General features: G+C 41.3%; 2 protein-coding genes across 2 annotated transcripts; one reads left to right on the top strand and one right to left on the bottom strand.

Moving 5' to 3' along the window:
* Window positions 1-855: 855 nt before the first annotated feature.
* LOC114355710 (uncharacterized) lies at window positions 856-7,373 on the top strand. The gene is made up of 7 exons (XM_028308681.1): window positions 856-1,018; window positions 3,593-3,795; window positions 4,222-4,296; window positions 4,675-4,823; window positions 5,329-5,436; window positions 5,785-5,854; window positions 6,753-7,373. The coding sequence occupies exons 1-7, from the start codon at window positions 925-927 to the stop codon at window positions 7,371-7,373; spliced, it is 1,320 nt and encodes a 439-aa protein (XP_028164482.1). The 5' UTR covers window positions 856-924.
* Window positions 7,374-16,995: 9,622 nt separating this feature from the next.
* Window positions 16,996-21,412, bottom strand: LOC114355709 (tensin-like). Its single transcript, XM_028308680.1, has 7 exons — window positions 21,381-21,412; window positions 20,801-21,088; window positions 20,594-20,722; window positions 20,373-20,502; window positions 19,500-19,648; window positions 18,464-18,639; window positions 16,996-17,264 (listed from the first exon to the last, which is right to left on the bottom strand). The coding sequence occupies exons 1-7, from the start codon at window positions 21,410-21,412 to the stop codon at window positions 17,011-17,013; spliced, it is 1,158 nt and encodes a 385-aa protein (XP_028164481.1). The 3' UTR covers window positions 16,996-17,010.
* Window positions 21,413-21,608: the final 196 nt, after the last annotated feature.

The following is a 21,608-nucleotide window of genomic DNA, read 5'->3' as shown; positions in this document are numbered from 1 at the left end:
AATACATAGTTAATTGAGAAAATATTGCGATTAGTTTAGTATTTAAGAATTCTATCAAGTTAAGTCCNCACGCACTGGACGGAGCCTTGGTGAAAACCGGGCCTTAGGGGCCACTAGGGCCTTAAGGTCACTGATTGACTAACTCACTCATCACGAAATCGCAGAAACTACGGAAGTGCTAGGAGTCGCAAATTTTGCAAGGGGGTTCCTTTTAGAACGTAGGTGCTCACTAAGACGGGATTTTGCAAAATTCAACCCCCAAGGGGGTAAAACGGAATCCACGCGTATGAAGTCGCGGGCGGCCGCTAGTTAATTATAATATCAATAAATTAGCTTTCCGCCCGCGGCTTTGCCCGCGTGAAATTTTATCTGTCACAGATAAACGATTTCACGCGCGTCCCTGTTTCAAAAACCGGGATAAAAACTATCCTATGTCCTTTCCCGGGACTCAAACTATCTCTATCTATGCCAAATATCATCACTTACCGTCAGGTGATCCGTCTGCTCGTTTGCCTCCTGCCATAAAAAAACATCAAAATCTGTTCAGTGGTTTAGGCGTGAAAGCGACNATTATCTGCTATACCTACTCTCGACTCTCTAAAGCTCACAACATTTATAAAAATTTTGCTGCGGTAATGCACTCGAAAGCGACACAGACAGACAGAGTTACTTTCGCATTTATAATATTAAAGCCCGGTCTGTGAGCACGTAGAATTTTGTCCAATGACCCCAAGCTACCCTTTCTTATCGTTCGCGCGTGTATTGCCGTCGCGACTGCAACATAATTACGCGCGAGCGATAAGATGGCTAGCTTGGGGTCATTGGACATAATTCTAAGTGCTCACAGACAGATTACTTTTTACGTTTACCACACAGGGCTCAGGCTCAGGGCTGAAGAGCCGTCTGCTGTTCCCCCTGCTGTCGATGCTGGACGTGTCGTGCAACCTGCTGCGGTCGGTGCCGCCCGCCATCCACGCGCTGGCCGGGCTCTCCGTGCTCAACATCAGCGGGAACAAGGGTCAGTACAAGTAGAAACGAGGGTCAGTACTAGAGGGAACGAGGATCAGTACTAAAGGAAACTATATGGTCAGTACTAGAGAGAACAAGGGCCAGTACTGGAGGGAACAAGGCTCAGTACAGCGGGTCAGTGCTAGGGTCAGTACAACGGGGACGAGGGTCAGTACTAGAGGGAACTAGCATCAGTACAGTGGCAACGAAGGTCAGTGGTACTAGAGGGAACTAGCATCAGTACCAGCGAGACAAGGGTCGCGACACAGCAGACCTGCTGCTTCAAGAGCCGTCTGCTGTCCCCTGCTGTCGATGCTGGACGTGTCGTGCAACCTGCTGCGGTCGGTGCCGCCCGCCATCCACGCGCTGGCCGGGCTCTCCGTGCTCAACATCAGCGGGAACAAGGGTCAGTACAACGGGGCGAGGGTCAGTACAGTGAGGCGAGCGTCAGTACAGCGGGCGAGGGTCAGTGGGAAAGAAGAAAGTGGGAACCAGGGTCAGTACTGAAGAGAACCGCGTCAGTACTAGACGGAACCAGGGTCAGTACTGGAGGGAACCAGGGTCAGTACTAAAGGGAACCAAGTTCAGTACTAGAGGGAACCAGGGTCAGTACTAAAGGGAACCAATTTCAGTACTAGAGGGAACAAGGGTCAGTACTAGAGGGAACCAGGGTCTTTACTAGAGTGAACAGGGGTCAGTACTGGAGGGAACCAGGGTCAGTACTGGAGGGAACCAGCGTCAGTACTGGAGGGAACCAGGGTCAGTACAGCGGGTCAGTGCGAGGGTCAGTAAAACGGGGACGAGGGTCAGTACTAGAGGGAACTAGCATCAGTATAAGCGAGACAAGGGTCGCGACACAGCAGACCTGCTGCTTCAAGAGCCGTCTGCTGTCCCCTGCTGTCGATACTGGACGTGTCGTGCAACCTGCTGCGGTCGGTGCCGCCCGCCATCCACGCGCTGGCCGGGCTCTCCGTGCTCAACATCAGCGGGAACAAGGGTCAGTACAAGTAGAAACGAGGGTCAGTACTAGAGGGAACGAGGATCAGTACTAAAGGAAACTATATGGTCAGTACTAGAGAGAACAAGGGCCAGTACTGGAGGGAACAAGGCTCAGTACAGCGGGTCAGTGCTAGGGTCAGTACAACGGGAACGAGGGTCAGTACTAGAAAGAACTAGCATCAGTACAGTGGCAACGAAGGTCAGTGGTACTAGAGGGAACTAGCATCAGTACCAGCGAGACAAAGGTCGCGACACAACTGACCTACTGCTTCAAGAGCCGTCTGTTGTTCCCTGCTGTCGATGCTGGACGTGTCGTGCAACCTGCTGCGGTCGGTGCCGCCCGCCATCCACGCGCTGGCCGGGCTCTCCGTGCTCAACATCAGCGGGAACAAGAGTTAGTACAAATCCCACCACCACCCATGGTTCTTCCTGCCTCACGGCGTACGAACTGAATCTCGGGAGAGCGCAATACTCAGTAAAATAAAGGGAACGAGGATCAGTACAGCGGAAATGGAGGTCAGTACGGCGGGGCGAGGGTCATTACAGCGGGGCGAGGGTCAGTACAGAGGGGCGAGGGTCAGTAGAAAAGAATAAAGAGGGAACAGGGGTCAGTACTGGAGGGAACCAGGGTCAGTACAGCGGGGCGAGAGTCAGTACTAGAGGGAACCAGGATCAGTAGTAGAGTGAACTAGCGTCAGTACTGGTGGGAACCATCAGGGTCAGTATTAGAGGGAACCAGGGTCAGTACAGCGGGGCGAGGGTAAGTACCAGTGAGAACGAGGGTTGGTACCAGTGGGAATAAGGGTCCATACCATTTCCATTACCAGAAATAACGGACCACAGTAATTTTGTCCAAACCCGACGCCACACAATCGCCACTTACTTTTCCACGGGAAGAGTGGAAGTTTTCAGTGGTCAAAGCGACGATAGCCGAACGGTGAAGGTGTTGGACTAGTCGACTTGTGGTCCGAGGAACGCGGGTTCGATCCCCGCCGCCGCTCGAGCTTTTTTTAATAGTCCCGTGAGCCCCTCGTGGTAAGCTAAATAAGCTTGAGTTACGAGTGGGCTTACCACAATAGTCGAGTGGGGGTGGGATTCAAACCCGCGTTCCTCGGATCTCGAGTCGGCCACTCCGACCCCTTCTCCGTTCGGCTATCATAGCTTTGTGGTGAACCCACTCGTAACACAAGCATAATTTAATTAACCACGAGAGGGGTTAAAGGGATTATTAGGCCGGCAATACACGGACCGCTCTTGCAGTCAAGAGTCAACAGCTTGAAGCTGCCAGTGATAACTGCTCGAGCAGTTGGTATTAACTGCTCAACAAATCACAAGCGCGCGCGCCGTGGAATGAAGAAAGTGGGCGGAGGTAACTGCGCGAGAGCTGTCGACCGCCCGAATCAGTTGCAACTGCTTGAGCGGTTCGTGTATGTGCGTCCATAGAACTCTGCAGTTCACTGTGCAGTCGCAGCTTGAAGCTGTCGGATACTAGCTGCTTCAAGCTGCCCGTATATGGCGGGCCTTAGTGGTAATTTGTATTTACAAATAATACTGTAAAATAAAAATGGTTTGCTCATCGTTCCAGAAATAACCGACCTCCCTCCACAAATGGGTCTCCTATCCCGCCTATGGAACCTGAACGCTAGCGGTTGTTCGCTCCAAGAGCCTCTCCGCTCCATGCTTCGTGGCGGGCGTTACAAGAGCGCCGACGTCGTCGGATACTTGAAGTCGGTGCTGCAGGAGGCGCGGCCGTACACCAATATCAAGCTTATGTTCGTGGGGTTACAGGTCAGTTTGCTTTGCAGTGATATAACGTTTTTCTAGATAATTCCGTAGACGTTTTTTCGGTGCATGAATAGGCTAGTTTCCTAAAAAAAATTTTTAGTCCCGTCAATTTTAATATAAAAAAATATTGGACACGTATATTTTTAATTGTCAATCAAACAAATAGTGAAGTGCGTTGAAGTTCCGCGCGACGTCAAAAAGTGCTGCACTTTTACGCACTCATTGACGTCACGGGCCTTTTCTTTAGAACTTTGGCACGGTTTATCTCTTTACATTTTCATTAGTTTTAAAAAGTGAAAAATACGTGTCGAGTAGTTTTTGATAAGCTAACTGACGGGCTCTTTAAAACTCTTGCTTTTTTACCCAGGAAACATCCCTATTCTCAGAAAAGATGGATACTTATTGATACATATTTTTTCTTCCCCGCAGGGCATCGGCAAGACAAGCTTACTGGAATGCTTGCGCCAGGAGTCTGCCATACATCATCGAAGAAAACCGACAGATGTAAGTACTCCATTGAGTTTACTATTGGATTGGAATAAAGTACTATTGGTTTTGAATAATATTACATCTGGGATTGTTGGAGGAAGATAAACCACAAATCGCGCACAATGGCCTAATCAAGAGGCTAAATGCGATTCGATTGCCTTGCAAAACTAACTAAAACAATTTCATAGCAATGTGGGAGTGCTATACTCGTAATTTAACGAGTCCTTTAGCTCTCTACCTCAATAATAATGTAAATGTACACGATTTTATGAATTTAATTTTGCTTGATGTAAACCTTATTGTTGAAATTATTTTCAATGAGAACGCTCTTTAGGGCGTTAAGTGCGTTAACTATGCATTTTACACTCACTCTACCACATAATCGTTTCCCAGCACTGGGCCAAGCGCATGGGCAACAAGACACCCAGGCGTGGGAACCTCTCAACCGTGGGCGTGGACATCGGCACGTGGGTGTACGAGAAACATCGCTCCACGCGTGGGCCCGTCACCTTTCGCACGTGGGACTTCGGCGGCCAGCAGGAGTGAGTAGAAATGAGACACATTTGAGGTTCGGGCAAACCAACGCGTGCAGCCTACGTGCAAAAGTTTTTCGAACTGCCGTGACCGCGTTTCAGACCTTTCGTTTCAACCTAACGTTTACTATGAAAAAATTCCACCATTTTAAAGCCACACACCAACGCCAACCGTCCAACGTGAGGATCTAGAAAATAGTATTGACACCAACGTTGGGCCAAGCTATTTTCTAAATTCATACTTTGGAGTGGCGTTAGAACCAACGTAAGGAGCCGGCCTTATAAGTAGGTCATCATCATCATATCAGCCACAGGACGTCCACTGTTGAACATACGCCTCCTCCTATGATTTCCATAATGACCGCTTGGTAGTGGCCTGCATCCAGCACCTTCCTGCTACCTTTATAAGGTCGTCGGTCCACCTTGTGGGTGGTCGTCCTATGCTTCGCTTTCCGGTTCATTCATCATCAATCCATTGAGTTTATCTTGTCTCATTTGCTAACTTCGTCCGCAGGTACTATGCAACACACCAATACTTCCTGTCCCGCCGGTCGTTATACTTGGTCGTATGGAAAGCAACCGACGGCCGCAATGGCCTCGCCGGCGCTATCGAGTGGCTCAGGTGAGACTTGAGAAGATATGATAGTAGTTCATGATGCTATCAATAGATGACGCTGTGTGTAATTTAGATCACGGTGGTGAACATTGTTGATTTAAAAATTGTCAGAGCATAATTCTACCTACTACAATGTTACGGATTTCCAGCTATCGATTTTTAATCTTATACTAGCTAAAATGAAACACACACTATTGATAATATACAAATTGTCATTTAAAGACCATTGTTAAAAAACTGTTTTGTTGAATTATCTAGCAGTATACTTGACCTATCATATCTTCTAATTAGCCATTACTTACAGCTCATTAGTGTATAGAGGGTGGAAACTACATAAATCAAATGTTGTTACAGGTCGATACAAGCGCGCGCCCCCGGTTCACCCGTCATCATGGTTGCTACGCACTACGACCAAGTTGCCAATGTAAGTTTTTAATAAGAGCGATATTACCTTAAGCATAGGTCTTAATGTAAAACCCACGGCTTAAAATAGGATATGAGATAAGGGCCAGAGCAGACATGCTACTTTTAACATCGGTGATTGGCGATTTTGCGATTGTATCGAAGCAGCATCGTGATTTCGTGACTTCATGCGTTTGGACGCGGTGTTGGAATCGCGTGTGAATAAGCTTCCAAAAAGCGACTTAAACGCCGTGTTTGGCGTTTTATAGTGTATGCGCTGCATTTAGCTTCTAAAATGCGGATAAATCACCGATCGTCGATGCTAAAAGTAGTATGTGACAAAAAAAATATGTGGGTAGTCACAGTGTGAATATACAGCTCCACTTATTTTTCATTTTAAAAATATTTAGATGTTTAAATAACATTAAAAAGGTGACTCTGTGTGATGTAAGGAGTGCAAACTTTGAAAGTGAAATGTTGGTTTGATATGAAGTGTACTAATTAATTACCTCTCAACCTGTGACTCGAACGCTGATAATTTTGCTAAATGGTGATCGATAATCCAGTATTTGTTGCTGCTCACGATTGTTAATGATATAAACTCGAGAAGAAAACACAGGAAAGTATTATTTGTATGGGTTTTTCTTCAAAAACACCGTAATAAATTACTATATCGAACAGCGCTATCTCTCGAACGCACTTTCATTCTCGATCTCAACGTAAACAACGATCAATAACAATTATTGATAAACATGCCAAGCAATAAAAACTGCGGTGCGTGCGAAAAGTTCATGACGGCGGCAGGTGGCGCAACATGTTTGAAATGTAAGGGAATCTACCATAAGCAGTGCGTTGCCTTGGGAACAAATAGCCCTAAAGCATGGATTTGTCCTTGTTGCGCAGTTAAAACACCAAGGCAGGACAACACGGACACACCGGTGAAGGGCTTGAATGACGAAGGTTCTAATCCAGGCCAAGCTAAGAGTCAAGAATACAGCCCCAGCGGTGATACGTCTGAAATAAACGTCAACTGGGGTAAAGAGTTGGTCGCAGCGATAAGTGCACTGCGGGACGAAACAAAGAACCTGCGTGAGGAAATATCCAACCTGCGTATCGAATTAGGAGAAATTAAAACTGAGCTTTCGACATGCAAGTCAAATGTAAGGGAAATCTCCAAATCCGTAGCTGCCTTGGACCAGCGAATAGGTGCCCTGGAGAACCAGCAAAAGCCTGAGGGCTCAAATGTGGGACTGGAACTGACAATCACTGAACTCAAAAACGAGATTGATAATCGGGATCAGCTATTATTATCGAACGAACTCGAGATATCGGGAATCACAGAGAATGAACATGAAAGCCCGCTCCATATCGTGAAAACAATTGCTTCTAAGATTGGCGTTGACATACAAGACCAAGATGTGGCAGATGTGTTCCGGTCGGGTCCGCGACGCTTAATCGCCGATAGCAGCGATAACGCGGCGATCTCTGTCTACAACCGATATGGGCTTGCCGGGCCCGCGGTCCAATATTTATTTGAATGAGCGTCTCACTAAATTAAATAAGAATTTGTTTCATCAAGCGAAGGAAGAGGCGCGGCGATTGCAGTGGAAGTATGTCTGGACAAAGAATGGTCAAATATTAGCCAGGAGAAGTGAAGGCGAAAATGTTCATCGAATTTCAACCATCCAAGATTTAAACCAGATATTTAATGAAAATGAAACTAGTATGAGCACACGTACTAAATGAATATAGATTTATTTATTTCTTTTTTTTTGTGTTTTAGGGGTAATTACTAGTACATACTGGAGTTATTTCTTTTTAGTGCTCGAACTACATAATATTATGTAAGTGGAGATTGCTAAGTACCTACGAGTAGCTATTATGAATGTAACGCCGCAACTAATTTCTAAAAATGAATTTCTGAAGGAAGACACTGGAACTAAAGTACCTACTTTCAATGAGTTATAATAATGTTATTACATAGTTCATATTACTTCAATGACTGTTTAAATTAATGTAAAATGTTTACTATTTTGATTAACTAAACTTTATGGCGGCATCATAAACTTAATTTTAAATATTGTTTGAATATATTTAGGGAAGTTATTAGGATTTTATTTTTTGAGATAACGTTGTATTAAAAGTTTTTTCTACTTACAAAAGACTTAAAGCTACTTAAAAACGAAACTTTCAAAATTGCTATGTGTTATTTACAAAATATTTACAAAGTTATTGTTTGACTAATCATAGATATATTTTATTTTATTTTGTTTCCAGTGTCCAAATGTTTCAGGGCATTATCGGGTCTGAGCCTCTTTTAAATAGATAGGTACCTGTTATAGATAATAATGTTACTAGATGTTTTGTGACTTTTTTTCTTTTTGTATGTATTCATTTTGGCATGCATCTCTCATCACACAGAAACACTAAAGAATAGTAAAATCTTTGTTTTTTTATTTATTTATTTTTATTTCTACTACTGGGTGAAAGGACAATGTTCGTTCTCCATACATTGTTCGCCTAAGAACCAACAATTTTGACATATTACTACCCGAAAGCGANCATGCAGGTACCTTAGTAAACTTGAAGCTTAGTTACAACAGGATATTGCAAAATTCCCACGGGAACGAACGGGAGTTAGCGGGAAAAAACATTTGTATGAAAAAATCTTAACCGTGTAAGGTAGATGAAGGGGGTAAAACGGGATCCACGCGTACGAAGTCGCGGGCGGCCGCTAGTAGTTCATATTACTTCAATGACTGTTTAAATTAATGTAAAATGTTTACCAATTTGATTAACTAAACTTTATGGCGGCATCATAAACTTAATTTTAAATATTGTTTGAATATATTTAGGGAAGTTATTAGGATTTTATTTTTTGAGATAACGTTGTATTAAAAGTTTTTTCTACTTACAAAAGACTTAAAGCTACTTAAAAACGAAACTTTCAAAATTGCTATGTGTTATTTAATTTACAAAATATTTACAAAGTTATTGTTTGACTAATCATAGATATATTTTATTTTATTTTGTTTCCAGTGTCCAAATGTTTCAGGGCATTATCGGGTCTGTTAGCCTCTTTTAAATAGATAGGTACCTATTATAGACTAGCGGCCGCCCGCGACTTCGTACGCGTGGATCCCGTTTTACCCCCTTCATCTATCTTACACGGTTAAGATTTTTTCATACAAATGTTTTTTTCCGCTAACTCCCGTTCCCGTGGGAATTTTGCAATATCCTGTTGTAACTAAGCTTTAAGTTTACTAAGGTACCTGCATGCCAAATTTCAAGCGTCTATCTTACGCGGTTTAGATTTTTTCATACATATGTTTTTTCCCGCTAACTCCCGTTCCCGTGGGAATTTTGCAATATCCTGTTGTAACTGAGCTTTAAGTTTACTAAGGAACCTGCATGCCAAATTTCAAGCGTCTAACTTAAGCAGTTTAGATTTTTCATACAAAAAGATTTTCCCGCTAATTCCCGGTCCTGTGGGAATTCCTAAGTATCCTATAACTTGCCCAGGAGTATGAAAAATAATTGTACCAAGTTTCGTTAAAATCCGTCGAGTAGTTTTTGTTTCTATAAGGAACATACAGACAGACAGACAGACAGACAGACAGACAGACAGACAGACAGACAAAAATTTTACTGATTGCATTTTTGGCATCAGTATCGATCACTAATCACCCCCTGATAGTTATTTTGAAAATATATTTCATGTACAGAATTGACCTCTCTACAGATTTATTATAAGTATAGATAATAATGTTACTAGATGTTTTGTGACTTTTTTTTTCTTTTTGTATGTATTCATTTTGGCATGCATCTCTCATCACACAGAAACACTAAAGAATAGTAAAATCTTGGTTTTTTTATTTTTTTTTTATTTCTACTACTGGGTGAAATTTAACACAATCTGTCTCATTTTCCTCCTCTACCGTCAAGCCAATGACTCGTAAGAGGCATTATAATTTAAAATTGGGACTACTAAATGTACGTTCACTTAATACGGGGAGGGATGAATTATTTGCGTGTGTTGATATGCATAAGCCTGATGTTCTGGCACTAAATGAAACCTGGCTCAAGGAAGGAGAAGATAAGTTTACCATAGTCTTACCAGACTACTCCTTGAAACACAAGTCAAGGTCGGGAGGTGCTAGGGGTGGAGGAGTTGGTTTCTTCATTAAAAAAGACCTACAAATAAGAATCCGATCCCATCCGGCATCGAGCCTGGAACAAATGTGGTTAGAGTTAAGACTACCAGGTATTGGGAAGATAGCAATAGGCACGGCCTACCGACCAGAATCGATTCCATATAAAACAGCTTTGGAGGATTTGGGTGAGTCGGTTAACGCATTCAGATCCTGTAAACACATTTTTATTCTAACGGATTTTAACATTGACTTTTTGGGACGTGGAAGACAAACGGAAGATTTAAAAGAATTCTTTATTGGACATAACTTGACACAGACATACAAAAAANACCCGTAAATTTGCATGTTAAAATATTTTAACAGAATAGAGTCCTTAATACATGTAACATCAACAATAACCTGTACTTACCTATTCTTGCAAATAAATATCTTTATCTTTATCTTTATCTTTATCAGATAGTTGGGGAACCTACCCGAGTAAATGATGCTTCTTCCACTCTTATAGATCTTGTAATTACGGATAGTCCACCTCTGGTCCAAAATTGTACTGTACATCACAATCCTCAACTCAGTGACCATGCTTTAGTAATGACAGAACTGAGGATATGTAAACCTAGGCCCGTTTCCAGATATGTATTGGCCCGTTCTCTGGCAGGNCAGTGCCCAGCCTAAGCGAACGAGCGGCGGTTGGAAATGACCTCTCCCTACCAATCGGGAAGAGGCGTGAGATAGATAGATAAATTGTTTATTTGTTGTATAGCCTGACCAGGAACATAAAAACCCTGGCATAGAGGCGCTTCAATTGCATTTGATAGTGCAACACTGAGTACAGTCGTACATGTGTTAAATTAATAGGCTAAATTTATGTATCAGGATTCAGGATTACGGGCTAATTTGATATTTTCATAAATGAACGAAAAATATTATTAAAGGTAACCTGGTTTAAATAAATTAAATGAAACCATCAATCGAGCAAGTAGGATTTTATTATTATTCATCAATAATCAAATTCTGAACTTGAATATTCAACTACAATGTCTGCTCATGAACGCTTCAAACTCGGTACTTCTTTCCCAATTCCATAAAACTCAACACTTACAAAGTGACAAAAAACTTTAAATCCTCAACTCAGTGACCATGCTTTAGTAATGACAGAACTGAGGATATGTAAACCTAGGCCCGTTTCCAGATATGTATTGGCCCGTTCTCTGGCAGGTATAGATGAACGCTCGTTTATAACTGATCTCCACGACCTACCCTGGACAGATATTTATGATTGTGGAGATGTAAATGCGATGGTTAGTAAATTCAATGAGCTTATCACAATTTTATTCGATAAACATGCACCACTGCGTTACAAAAAATCAAATGCAAATAAAAATTGTCCTTGGATAACTCACAACATTAAGAAAATGATGACACTGCGAGATAAAGCTCTGACCAGGGCTCGTAAGACAGGGGAGGACTCTAAATGGGAGTATTATAGGACATTAAAAAATTTGGTTACCAGTACCTTGAGACGGGAAAAGGCTGCATTTTTCACTTACTATGTGAATAAAAACAGGAATAATCCGAATGAAATGTGGAAAAAGGATCNTGGAAAGATATGGTGTGCGTGGAAACGCATTAAAGTGGCTTAGAACTTATCTTGAAAATAGGTATCAATGTGTTGAAATAGCTGGATCAGACGACAACTCTACTTACAGGTCTACCTACAAACACAATAAATTTGGGGTACCCCAAGGTAGTGTATTGGGACCATTATTATTCTTATTTTATATAAATGACTTGCCACCTACTATTAGGCATAAGTGTATTATGTTTGCTGACGACCTTTCTATAATTATTAAATGTAATCCTGACATGTTGAATTTGTATGAATATGAAATTAATAAAACTATCAATAATGTAATTAATTGGCTAAATATGAATAATTTAAATGTTAATCTTTCTAAGACAAAATACATACAATTTGGTGTAAAAGGACGTAAGGAAATCAAAATGAATATAAATTATAGTAACGAAATTCTAGATAGCGTTAACAGTGCGCCATTTTTAGGAATATCGCTAAACAAAACTTTAAACTTTACATGCCACGTGGATAATTTATGTAAAAGAATAAACAGATTTGTTTACGTCCTTCGAAGACTAACAGGAATCACTTCACTGAGTGTATCATTAAGTGCTTATTACGGCTATGTAGCCTCCATTATAAATTACGGGCTTATAATCTGGGGTAACAGCACGGATATACAGAGGGTATTTATAGCTCAGAAAAAATGTGTGCGAGCTTTATGCTGTAAAGGGCCATATGAACCGTGTAAGCCATTATTCATCAAACTGGGCATACTTACTGTACCTGGAATGTATATATTAGAAATCTTTAAGTTTGTAAGACAACATCCAGAACTGTTCCAAACCGCGGCTGAAGTGTACCCCAGAAACACAAGGTCTTCAGATAGGCTAGCTCTTTCCTTTTGCCCAAGAACTTCACTTATTAAGAAAAATTGTTACTGCATGTGTGTTGAGGTGTATAACAAAATTCCTGATGTATATAAAAATGGCCCTACAAAATTGATGGTGAAAAAGCTTCGGGAATGGCTGACTACTGTTTGTTTCTACAGTGTTCGGGAATTCCTTACCCGTAAATTTGCATGTTAAAATATTTTAACAGAATAGAGTCCTTAATACATGTAACATCAACAATAACCTGTACTTACCTATTCTTGCAAATAAATATCTTTATCTTTATCTTTATCTTTATCAGATAGTTGGGGAACCTACCCGAGTAAATGATGCTTCTTCCACTCTTATAGATCTTGTAATTACGGATAGTCCACCTCTGGTCCAAAATTGTACTGTACATCACAATCCTCAACTCAGTGACCATGCTTTAGTAATGACAGAACTGAGGATATGTAAACCTAGGCCCGTTTCCAGATATGTATTGGCCCGTTCTCTGGCAGGTATAGATGAACGCTCGTTTATAACTGATCTCCACGACCTACCCTGGACAGATATTTATGATTGTGGAGATGTAAATGCGATGGTTAGCAAATTCAATGAGCTTATCACAATTTTATTCGATAAACATGCACCACTGCGTTACAAAAAATCAAATGCAAATAAAAATTGTCCTTGGATAACTCACAACATTAAGAAAATGATGACACTGCGAGATAAAGCTCTGACCAGGGCTCGTAAGACAGGGGAGGACTCTAAATGGGAGTATTATAGGACATTAAAAAATTTGGTTACCAGTACCTTGAGACGGGAAAAGGCTGCATTTTTCACTTACTATGTGAATAAAAACAGGAATAATCCAAATGAAATGTGGAAAAATTTAAAGAGTAATTCTCTATTGGGAGATGAGAGCTCGGTAATAATCCCAGGTGACCTACACAAACCTGACGAGATAAATAGGTTCTTCTTGAATGTACCGGGAAATTCTGACGTTGATCAGGACACTATGAAGTTCTTCCAGAGAAATAAATTCGGTGAAGGTATTTTCAATATAAGTACTTGTTCTGAAATAGAAGTGAAAAATACTATAACTGGTATAAAAACAGGTGCTGCTGGTCATGATACAATATCAGTTCACATGTTACGTATGACTCTTCCAGTTACATTGCCTTTTATTACCCATGTAATTAATAAATCAATCACTACTGGAGTGTTTCCTGAGCCATGGAAGCTGGCCAAAATAAAACCCATAGCAAAAGGATCTTCAGTGCAGGAATATAAGGATTTGCGGCCAATTAGTATATTACCTGTTTTATCCAAAATTATAGAGAGGGTAGTATGCAAACAGATGACTAAATATTTAGAGCAAGAAAAAATTTTACCATCGGTCCAATCCGGGTTCCGCAAGGGTCATAGTACGGCTACAGCGCTGTTACAACTCACTGATGATATCATCTCGGCTTCCGATTTGGGAATGGGTAGTTTTCTGGTGCTCTTGGACTTTTCTCGAGCTTTTGACTGTCTGAGTGCTGAACTACTACTTGCCAAACTCAGGTTTTACGGTATTTCGGTGCCTGCATGTGACTGGTTCCACTCATACTTGACAAATAGGAGGCAGTTTGTTGAGTTGGAGGACAAAAATGGACTTTTGATCAGGTCAAATATTGAACGAGTGGAAAGAGGTACACCACAGGGCTCAATTCTGAGTCCAATTCTCTTCATCATCTTTACGGCGGACTTGCTGAATTGTGTGCAACATTCGAAGCTGCATCTCTATGCTGATGATACTCAGATTTACACATCTTTTAAACCAACTGACATCAGAGAAGCCGAATTAAAACTCAATGAGGATCTGGTCAGCATCTTTAAATGGGCAGCTAAAAACAATTTAGTACTCAACCCCACGAAATCAAAATTTATGGTCTTAGGTTCGAGACATCAGTGTAGGCAAATATGTCAAAATAATCCGGCTATCCTTATTAATGATGAGAGGTTGGAACGCGTAAATGTCGCAAGGAATCTGGGTCTAATGTTGGACTCAGAGATGAGGTTCGTCGAGCACGTTAGTGCTAAGATTCGTGGCGCGTTCTATCGCCTCAAAATGTTATACCACATTAGAGACTTTTTGGCCGTACGGATTAGGATTATACTGGTAGACTCCTTAATTCTTTCCCAGTTCAACTACTGTGACGTAGTATATCACCCTCGCATTCTGGTTGTGACTGAGAAGGCCATTCAGCGTGTTCAAAACGCTTGCGCTAGATTCTGCTTCCAAATACCAAAACGTTCTCATGTTACACCTTACCTTAATAAGGAACGGGTTCTTAAGATGTCAGCACGACGAGAATTACATTTTATGACTCTTATGCATAAAATTGTCAAAAGTCATACACCTCATTACCTCTACGAGAAACTTGAGTGGACAAAGAACGCACATGGTCTGAACACTCGTGGCAGAGTGGGAGATAAATTGTGTATACCCATACACAGGACACAAGGCTTTAAAGGTTCTTTTAAATATGCGGCATCAAAGATCTGGAACAATCTTCCTCCACCCATGCGAAGCAAAGATTGTTTGCTAAGTTTTAAAGCTTCCATGAAGGAATCGCTTATTCAAAAACAATTAATTTTGAACGAAGTCGCATATACCTAGGTAATTATTCTTCCTTGTTTTTGATTTTGTTTTAACTTCTGATTAGGACCTTAATAGAATGTTAGTGTAGAACTATTATTCAAACCCGTGAGAAATGACAGTTCCGAGAAGTTTCGACCATTTGTCAGTGGTCTACATACCTATACATCATTGATCACTAACATTACAAGAACGTCAATCTTATCAACATTCATGCTTATATGTTAGTTCTATCTATAAGTAAGAATGATAATTGACTAAATCTTTTGCAACTGAAATGTTGTCAAAATGCTTCGCCAAACTAAGTACATCAGCGTCAGTTTTGCGTAAAAGAGTGCTCTCATTATAAAAATCTAAACCCGCGTTTATGGATTTTCCATTTACCAAAATTTCTCTTACTAAATGACTTCAAAATCATGGTTTTTCTCCAGAGTCACTTCTGATTTATAATGAAAAGTTACTTGTTGATCAATTCCTTATTTGTTCAAGATACTAATTTATACATTTCCAACATTATAACACCTTAAAGTTAGTACTTCTTGCTTTGAATGCTCCAATCGAACTGCCTGTCCGGCGGCATGCCCCCGATAAGGCAACTTCCCCTTCCATTCGTCAAAGTCAACCGGCTCGAAACGACTTATCGACAGCATGCCCCGGAAGTAGTCAAAATCAATACTTAAATAACAATTTATTTCTAAATTACTAAATAAAATGTTATGCATAAAAAAAAATGGTATACAATAAAAATTCTAAAATAATTACATTAAATAATAAACATGAAATATGTAATTGAATATAATATAGAATAAATTCTAAAACCATTCTAATATCTGCAACAATGTCCAGGAAGTAATCAAGTAAAGTATTTAATTTTAATAATGGGTTTTTAAATTCTACCAAAATTATTACAATAACTATTTATAAGCGACTAATAAAATCAGCGGAATTCGGAATTTTATGGATGATTGTCTCAAATTAAGTATAATTATTATCCAGTAAAGATGTTTATAATTAAAAACAATATTCAGGCATGTGTTGTGACCCTAAAAAGCATCAGATCTTCCCATGTGAGTCGTAAGAGCCGACTAAGCAATCAAAATACTGGAGGGTGGGCTGCAGCATCTTTCCAGTAGGCCTAAGATGCGCGCCGTGATAACTTTTATCGACGTCAAAATGTATGGGAAAAATCGATAAAATGGCGTGATAACCGCTTATCGCGTCGCGCATCTTAGGCCTACAGGTCTGCCGTCTATAAGCTAAAAGGCCGCTAAATGACATTTGGTCATTTTTCACTTTTTTGATGTAATGGTATTAAAAAAAATTCTCTATCGATCTGTCTAGGAACGGTTATTCTATCTTTTACCGTTCTCAAGATATTTTTTTTTAAAAGGCAGCTAAATACAAAAAACAAAAACCTTACATCGCTTAAAGGTCGTTAAACGGCACAACTAGATTAGAAGTNAAAATTTTATGGCTTTTAAACAATTTTTGCCAGGGGGGACAACAGTCCTCAAATCATTGATTAAAAATCTAGTCCTGTTGTCCCCCCTGGCTAGGTTTCGAAATCCTGTTGGCTCCCCTAGGGGGGCCAAGCAGGGGGGACAACAGGACTGTACCGTATTTTTAAAACCACTACCTACAATAGAAACGCAAAGAAGGAACTTTTAAAGCTCATTAATCGTATTAATGTACCTAGTCAAGATTCTGAGGGAACATTGAAAATTGTCGATAGAGTATTTAGAAGAGTCCGTGTAAACCGATTACTGTTTCCTAATTTGCTCCTATGATGGTGGTCAATAAAAATGGATTCATTGTTCAGTGACGGCAGCCATGAATCAGATCATTTAGTCTCCACTGCAGAAACACGACTCCTTCCACTTCACTAGAGGCGAATGGAGTATTCGCTTTGGTGTAAGACATTTTGTCAGCTTACCTGTCAGGCAGCCGCAGCGGGACCGGTAGCGCAAGCGGCGTAACCGTGTGCTGGTAGACCAGCGCCGACAATGATCCGAAGACAGGCTCGTCGGGGCAGCCTCGTAGGCGCACGCCGCGCGCCGTCGGCTCTACCAAGAAGTGGCGCACGCCACCGCCAGCTCGTACTGCTAGCCCGAACCCGCCCGGGAACGAGTTCGAGTCGCGCACGATGAAGGAACCCTCTTCTAGCGGCTGCAGCGCTGCTACAGCTGTATAAAGCAGTTCTGCTATTAATAATTATCTGACAAACATGTCGCTTAATGAGTTTAAGACGCGTATGTTGAATCAGTCATCTTCTAAACTTCTAAAGGCCGTGCAGATCGTTACTACTTACTACAGATAGGCAATGCAAGTTCTGTTAGGTTTCAGTCTTTTTTAACTTTCATAATCAGCACTACAATGGCCCCGACCGAAAAATGCGATAGGCCGCATTTCCCACTGCATGCCCTAGCCAAGTCTTCTCTTGTACAGGCGTTGAGATGCAAGGGGCATTCAAGTAGGTGAGCCGTGGTCTAAAGCTCCTTCCTCCCTACAATAGCATGCATGCAGTACGACGATCAATTTGGTTTCTTATAGATACTTAAGTATTAGACTTGACCTTTGATATGAATGGAAATAAATGTTTTTACTATGCTTAGTCAAGTTTATGAATAAGGAAACTTGTACCTACTTGAGTATTGTAAAATACTTCATATGATTTTATTAAAGGCAGATATTTTAACCGGTATTTTATAAAAATACAGCAACACTTTGGAAACCACTTTGCCTAATTAGAATAAATATTTGCATGCTAATGTCTGCATTAGTTAACAGAATCGCAGCTGTTTACACCCACGTCTGCGTAATGTAGAGGTGTCGATACATACAAAGTTGTTATTTAAATGTGTAATTGTGTGATTTATTATCACCAATCACTCTTGCAGTTAGCGCTAACAAGCAGACTATTAGATATTTTACATAAGATTATTTTAACAGTGGTAACCGTTAGTACCTGGCAAAGTACAATTTTATGCTACTATGACCTACAGCTTGACTTTATCCCCAAGACTTATGAAAGAGTAAAAATAATTCGATAAAAGAGTCCATTCGATCACGCAGGGAAACTCCGAGCATAGCACGTTCCATCACCCTTTGGGTGAAATTGAGCCTTCTTATGATGCCCATAGCAAGTGACCACGTCTCAGATCCATGCTAAGTATTATCACCTTAATACAGCACAGTTAAGATTCAAGACATCACGTACCGTCGTCCCTGGAGATGTTGGGCTTGTACCAGTAGTGACTGGTGTCGCGGGCAAAGCGCACGCGCTCGGGCGCCACGTGCTGCGGCTCCGCGCTGCCGCCCAGGCTGGAGCGCCAGGCTATTATCGCCTTAATGCAGCACAGTTAAGATTCACGACATCACGTACCGTCGTCCCTGGAGATGTTGGGCTTGTACCAGTAGTGGCTGGTGTCGCGGGCGAAGCGCACGCGCTCGGGCGCCACGTGCTGTGGTTCCGCGCTGCCGCCCAGGCTGGAGCGCCGCGAGCCGCAGCTGCCGTTGTACGTGCGGTACTCCGACTCGGGGCTGCCTTCGCGCTCTTTCCTGCTCACAATAGAATAAAAGCTATAAATAAACGGCGAAAGGGAATGTCTCGATTAAAATCATGCACCACAATAATTTTGAAGACTTTCTCTTCAAAATTACATATTTAACTTGGTCAACCATTATATATCACAGAGTCAGTCATAGGTACATCTCCTATTAATTATTTGTCGCGCTTAGGAATCAAAGCTGACTTCCTTTCTCCTTACGATGAGTTTAGCTATTAAGTTTGTTGTGCATGGTGTCGTTAAAATCGTTATTATCTTCAAAACGTCATGTTATATTTTTTGAAATTGGCTGGTTTTATAAACAAAATCAAGGCAAATGAGATTGACCGACAGTTTATTTTCGGTTGTTTGTTTACACGAGGCTAGTATTGCTCTAGTTTTTACGCATGACCTTTATTTAATTAAAGTGATGTACACCACACCAAACAGCCGTGTACTGGTTATTTTATTCGTGTGTCATGGTAAAATCGTGCAATTTATGACTGTCATGATATGAAACTGGTTACTCATTACTGGTAGCTACGAGTAGGCCTATGCGAGAGCCTATCAAATGCTTAAGAATATTAAAGCCAATGAACCATTGATGATCACGCAGTCACAGACTTTCGCGTGCTGAGATCTAAAATGTGATCAACATGCTACATCTAGCTTCTTCCTGTCCCTTCAAAATTTAGCATCTATATTCTAGATCGAATTGCTTTACTTACTCGAAAGCTAAGTGACAAAATAATCACAAATAATTATGTTAGATGGTGTTTGTATAGGCCTTCCTCTTTTCTTTTCTAGCACAGGATGTACTTTTACACCATTTATCTTCAGTATAAAACCCTAATTATTGTAGACATATCCTACCTGGTGACTGGCGGCGAGCGCGGCGGGCGGGCGCTGAGCGAGGGCGTGGGCGTGGGCGTGGGCGGGTAGGGCGTGCGAGGGTGCGTGGGGAACGCCGGCGTGCCCGCGCGCGACTCCGAGCGCGACCAGCTCTCGGACCTCTCGCGAACCTAGACCAGAGGGATAGAGACTCAGTATACAGTGTGAGTCACGTTAAAGTGTCCATATGAAAATAGATGAAATAGGGATAGAGACATGCAATTTTTAGTTTTACAAAGATAATACGATAGAGAATAATAAAAAGTAATAAAAACCACCTGTTATAGGGGCATTTTTCGGAGAAATTTATCAAATAACCAAAAAAATACGAATTTATAAGCAGATTTTTTTCAAAAAGTATCATTTTTTATTATTTGTTGGCATTTGTTGTGTATTTTATGTATTTTTTTAGTATCGCCTGTTATTTAGCATTATTACTGTTTTTATTTTATCAAGATATACCGCTTAGTTTATAAGTTATTACGTTTTTTTTACATAAGTAATTGGAGGAAAAAAAATTTTATAATTTAAAAAAAAATCTCAAAAAAATTTTGACCACTTTTTTGTCGATAAAAATAGGTCTAGTTTCATTTATTTTCATATGTACACTTTAACGTGACTCACACTGTATAAGAACAACCGAAGATACTTTTACTTAGTCACGGCTCTAGCTACGGTTTGTAAAAAGCTACCTATGGTATATATGTAGGTAAAAACGTTTCCTCACTCGACACGACTTTTGGAGTCAGGAAAGCAAATGAATTCTTCGCTGTTGTATGTTTTCAGTAAGGAAACTCTAGATGTAGTTTACATATTAGTAGATAACTCGTCAACTTATGTATGAATTCAACTTACTACACTATCGCCATTGTTGATGGGTTCCGCAAGTGACAATAAACCTGGCACGGGAGTACTCGTAGGTGTCGTATTGGTACTCCACTCGCGCATCGTCATCTTTTCATACATGAATTTCCTAGATGAGGTTCTGTAAAACAAACAGTTATAGGTAGGTCAGTTCTAATACGTAAAATGGGTCCTTAACATATTTTGTAAGATAAATGGACACACTTAATTACCTGTCTGGAGCTTGAGGACTAATACTATCAGTCCTGAGGGGAGTTCGTGCCGTGTTAACATGTAGAGGCACGCTGAAGTCATCGTCGTCGTCGGCAAAAGCGGTTGTGTCGCTAGTGTAGCCGTCCACCCTACGACAATAAAATAAATTGTTTAAAACGCCTGCAAGCGCAATAAAACAATCATCGGACCATATGGCGATTAATTACCGATGGCTGGCCGATCGCCGCACATGTCGCGTCGCCGTGTCCCACTCGAGAGGCAGCCGCGCGACTCTTTCCCTTGCTTCTTTTCGTTCTCGAAGTTTCTGTTGCTGTCGTTGTAACCAAGTTAGGCCCGAATTGCCTTCTAAGGCGCTCTCTGATCGCCTGGGTTCCCGGGCTCGGGAGCTTTCGTGCCAGCCGAGCGTGCTAGCTGATCGCCAAGTACCATTCTCCGGGGTTTTTCTCGCGCTGCTCGGCGGGCGTTCCGCCCACTCCGCCTCGCCATTTAACCATCTGATAACAAAGACCATAATGCTTTACTTAATAAGGAGATCATTAAAACAATTCGATACATCGACATTAAGAGTTCAATATATTAATAAACGTAAATTAGATTTTAAAGAGTAGGTACGTGACATTTGAATACCATAACAACTTCGCCACGAGGTGGATATTTATTCAGCTGTATTTATGTACCAGTTTTTGTATGTTTTTGTTATCATGCGTAGGTCTTGAAGGTTTTGATGTGTTTATGGCAACGTCAAGCAGCATGATCGCCTCACACATAGGGCGACCCAGGTTCTACCGGGCCATGGGTGCTTCGGGCCATTCCTCCATCGTATAGGCCGAGAGCCTGTAGATGGTTGTCAGTTAACACTGCAGTCTTGGCACGTTAGTCACCGCAGCAGACTGACACGCTCCAACAGTGCCCAGCCTAAGCGAACGAGCGGCGGTTGGAAATGACCTCTCCCTACCAATCGGGAAGAGGCGTGAGATAGATAGATAAATTGTTTATTTGTTGTAACACACACTT

Source organism: Ostrinia furnacalis, unplaced genomic scaffold (genome assembly GCF_004193835.3).
Source record: "Ostrinia furnacalis isolate ACB-3 unplaced genomic scaffold, ASM419383v2 OfSCF2491, whole genome shotgun sequence".
In the NCBI taxonomy this organism is placed as follows: Eukaryota; Metazoa; Arthropoda; class Insecta; order Lepidoptera; family Crambidae; genus Ostrinia; species Ostrinia furnacalis.
This window is presented reverse-complemented; position numbering and strand designations above follow the sequence as displayed.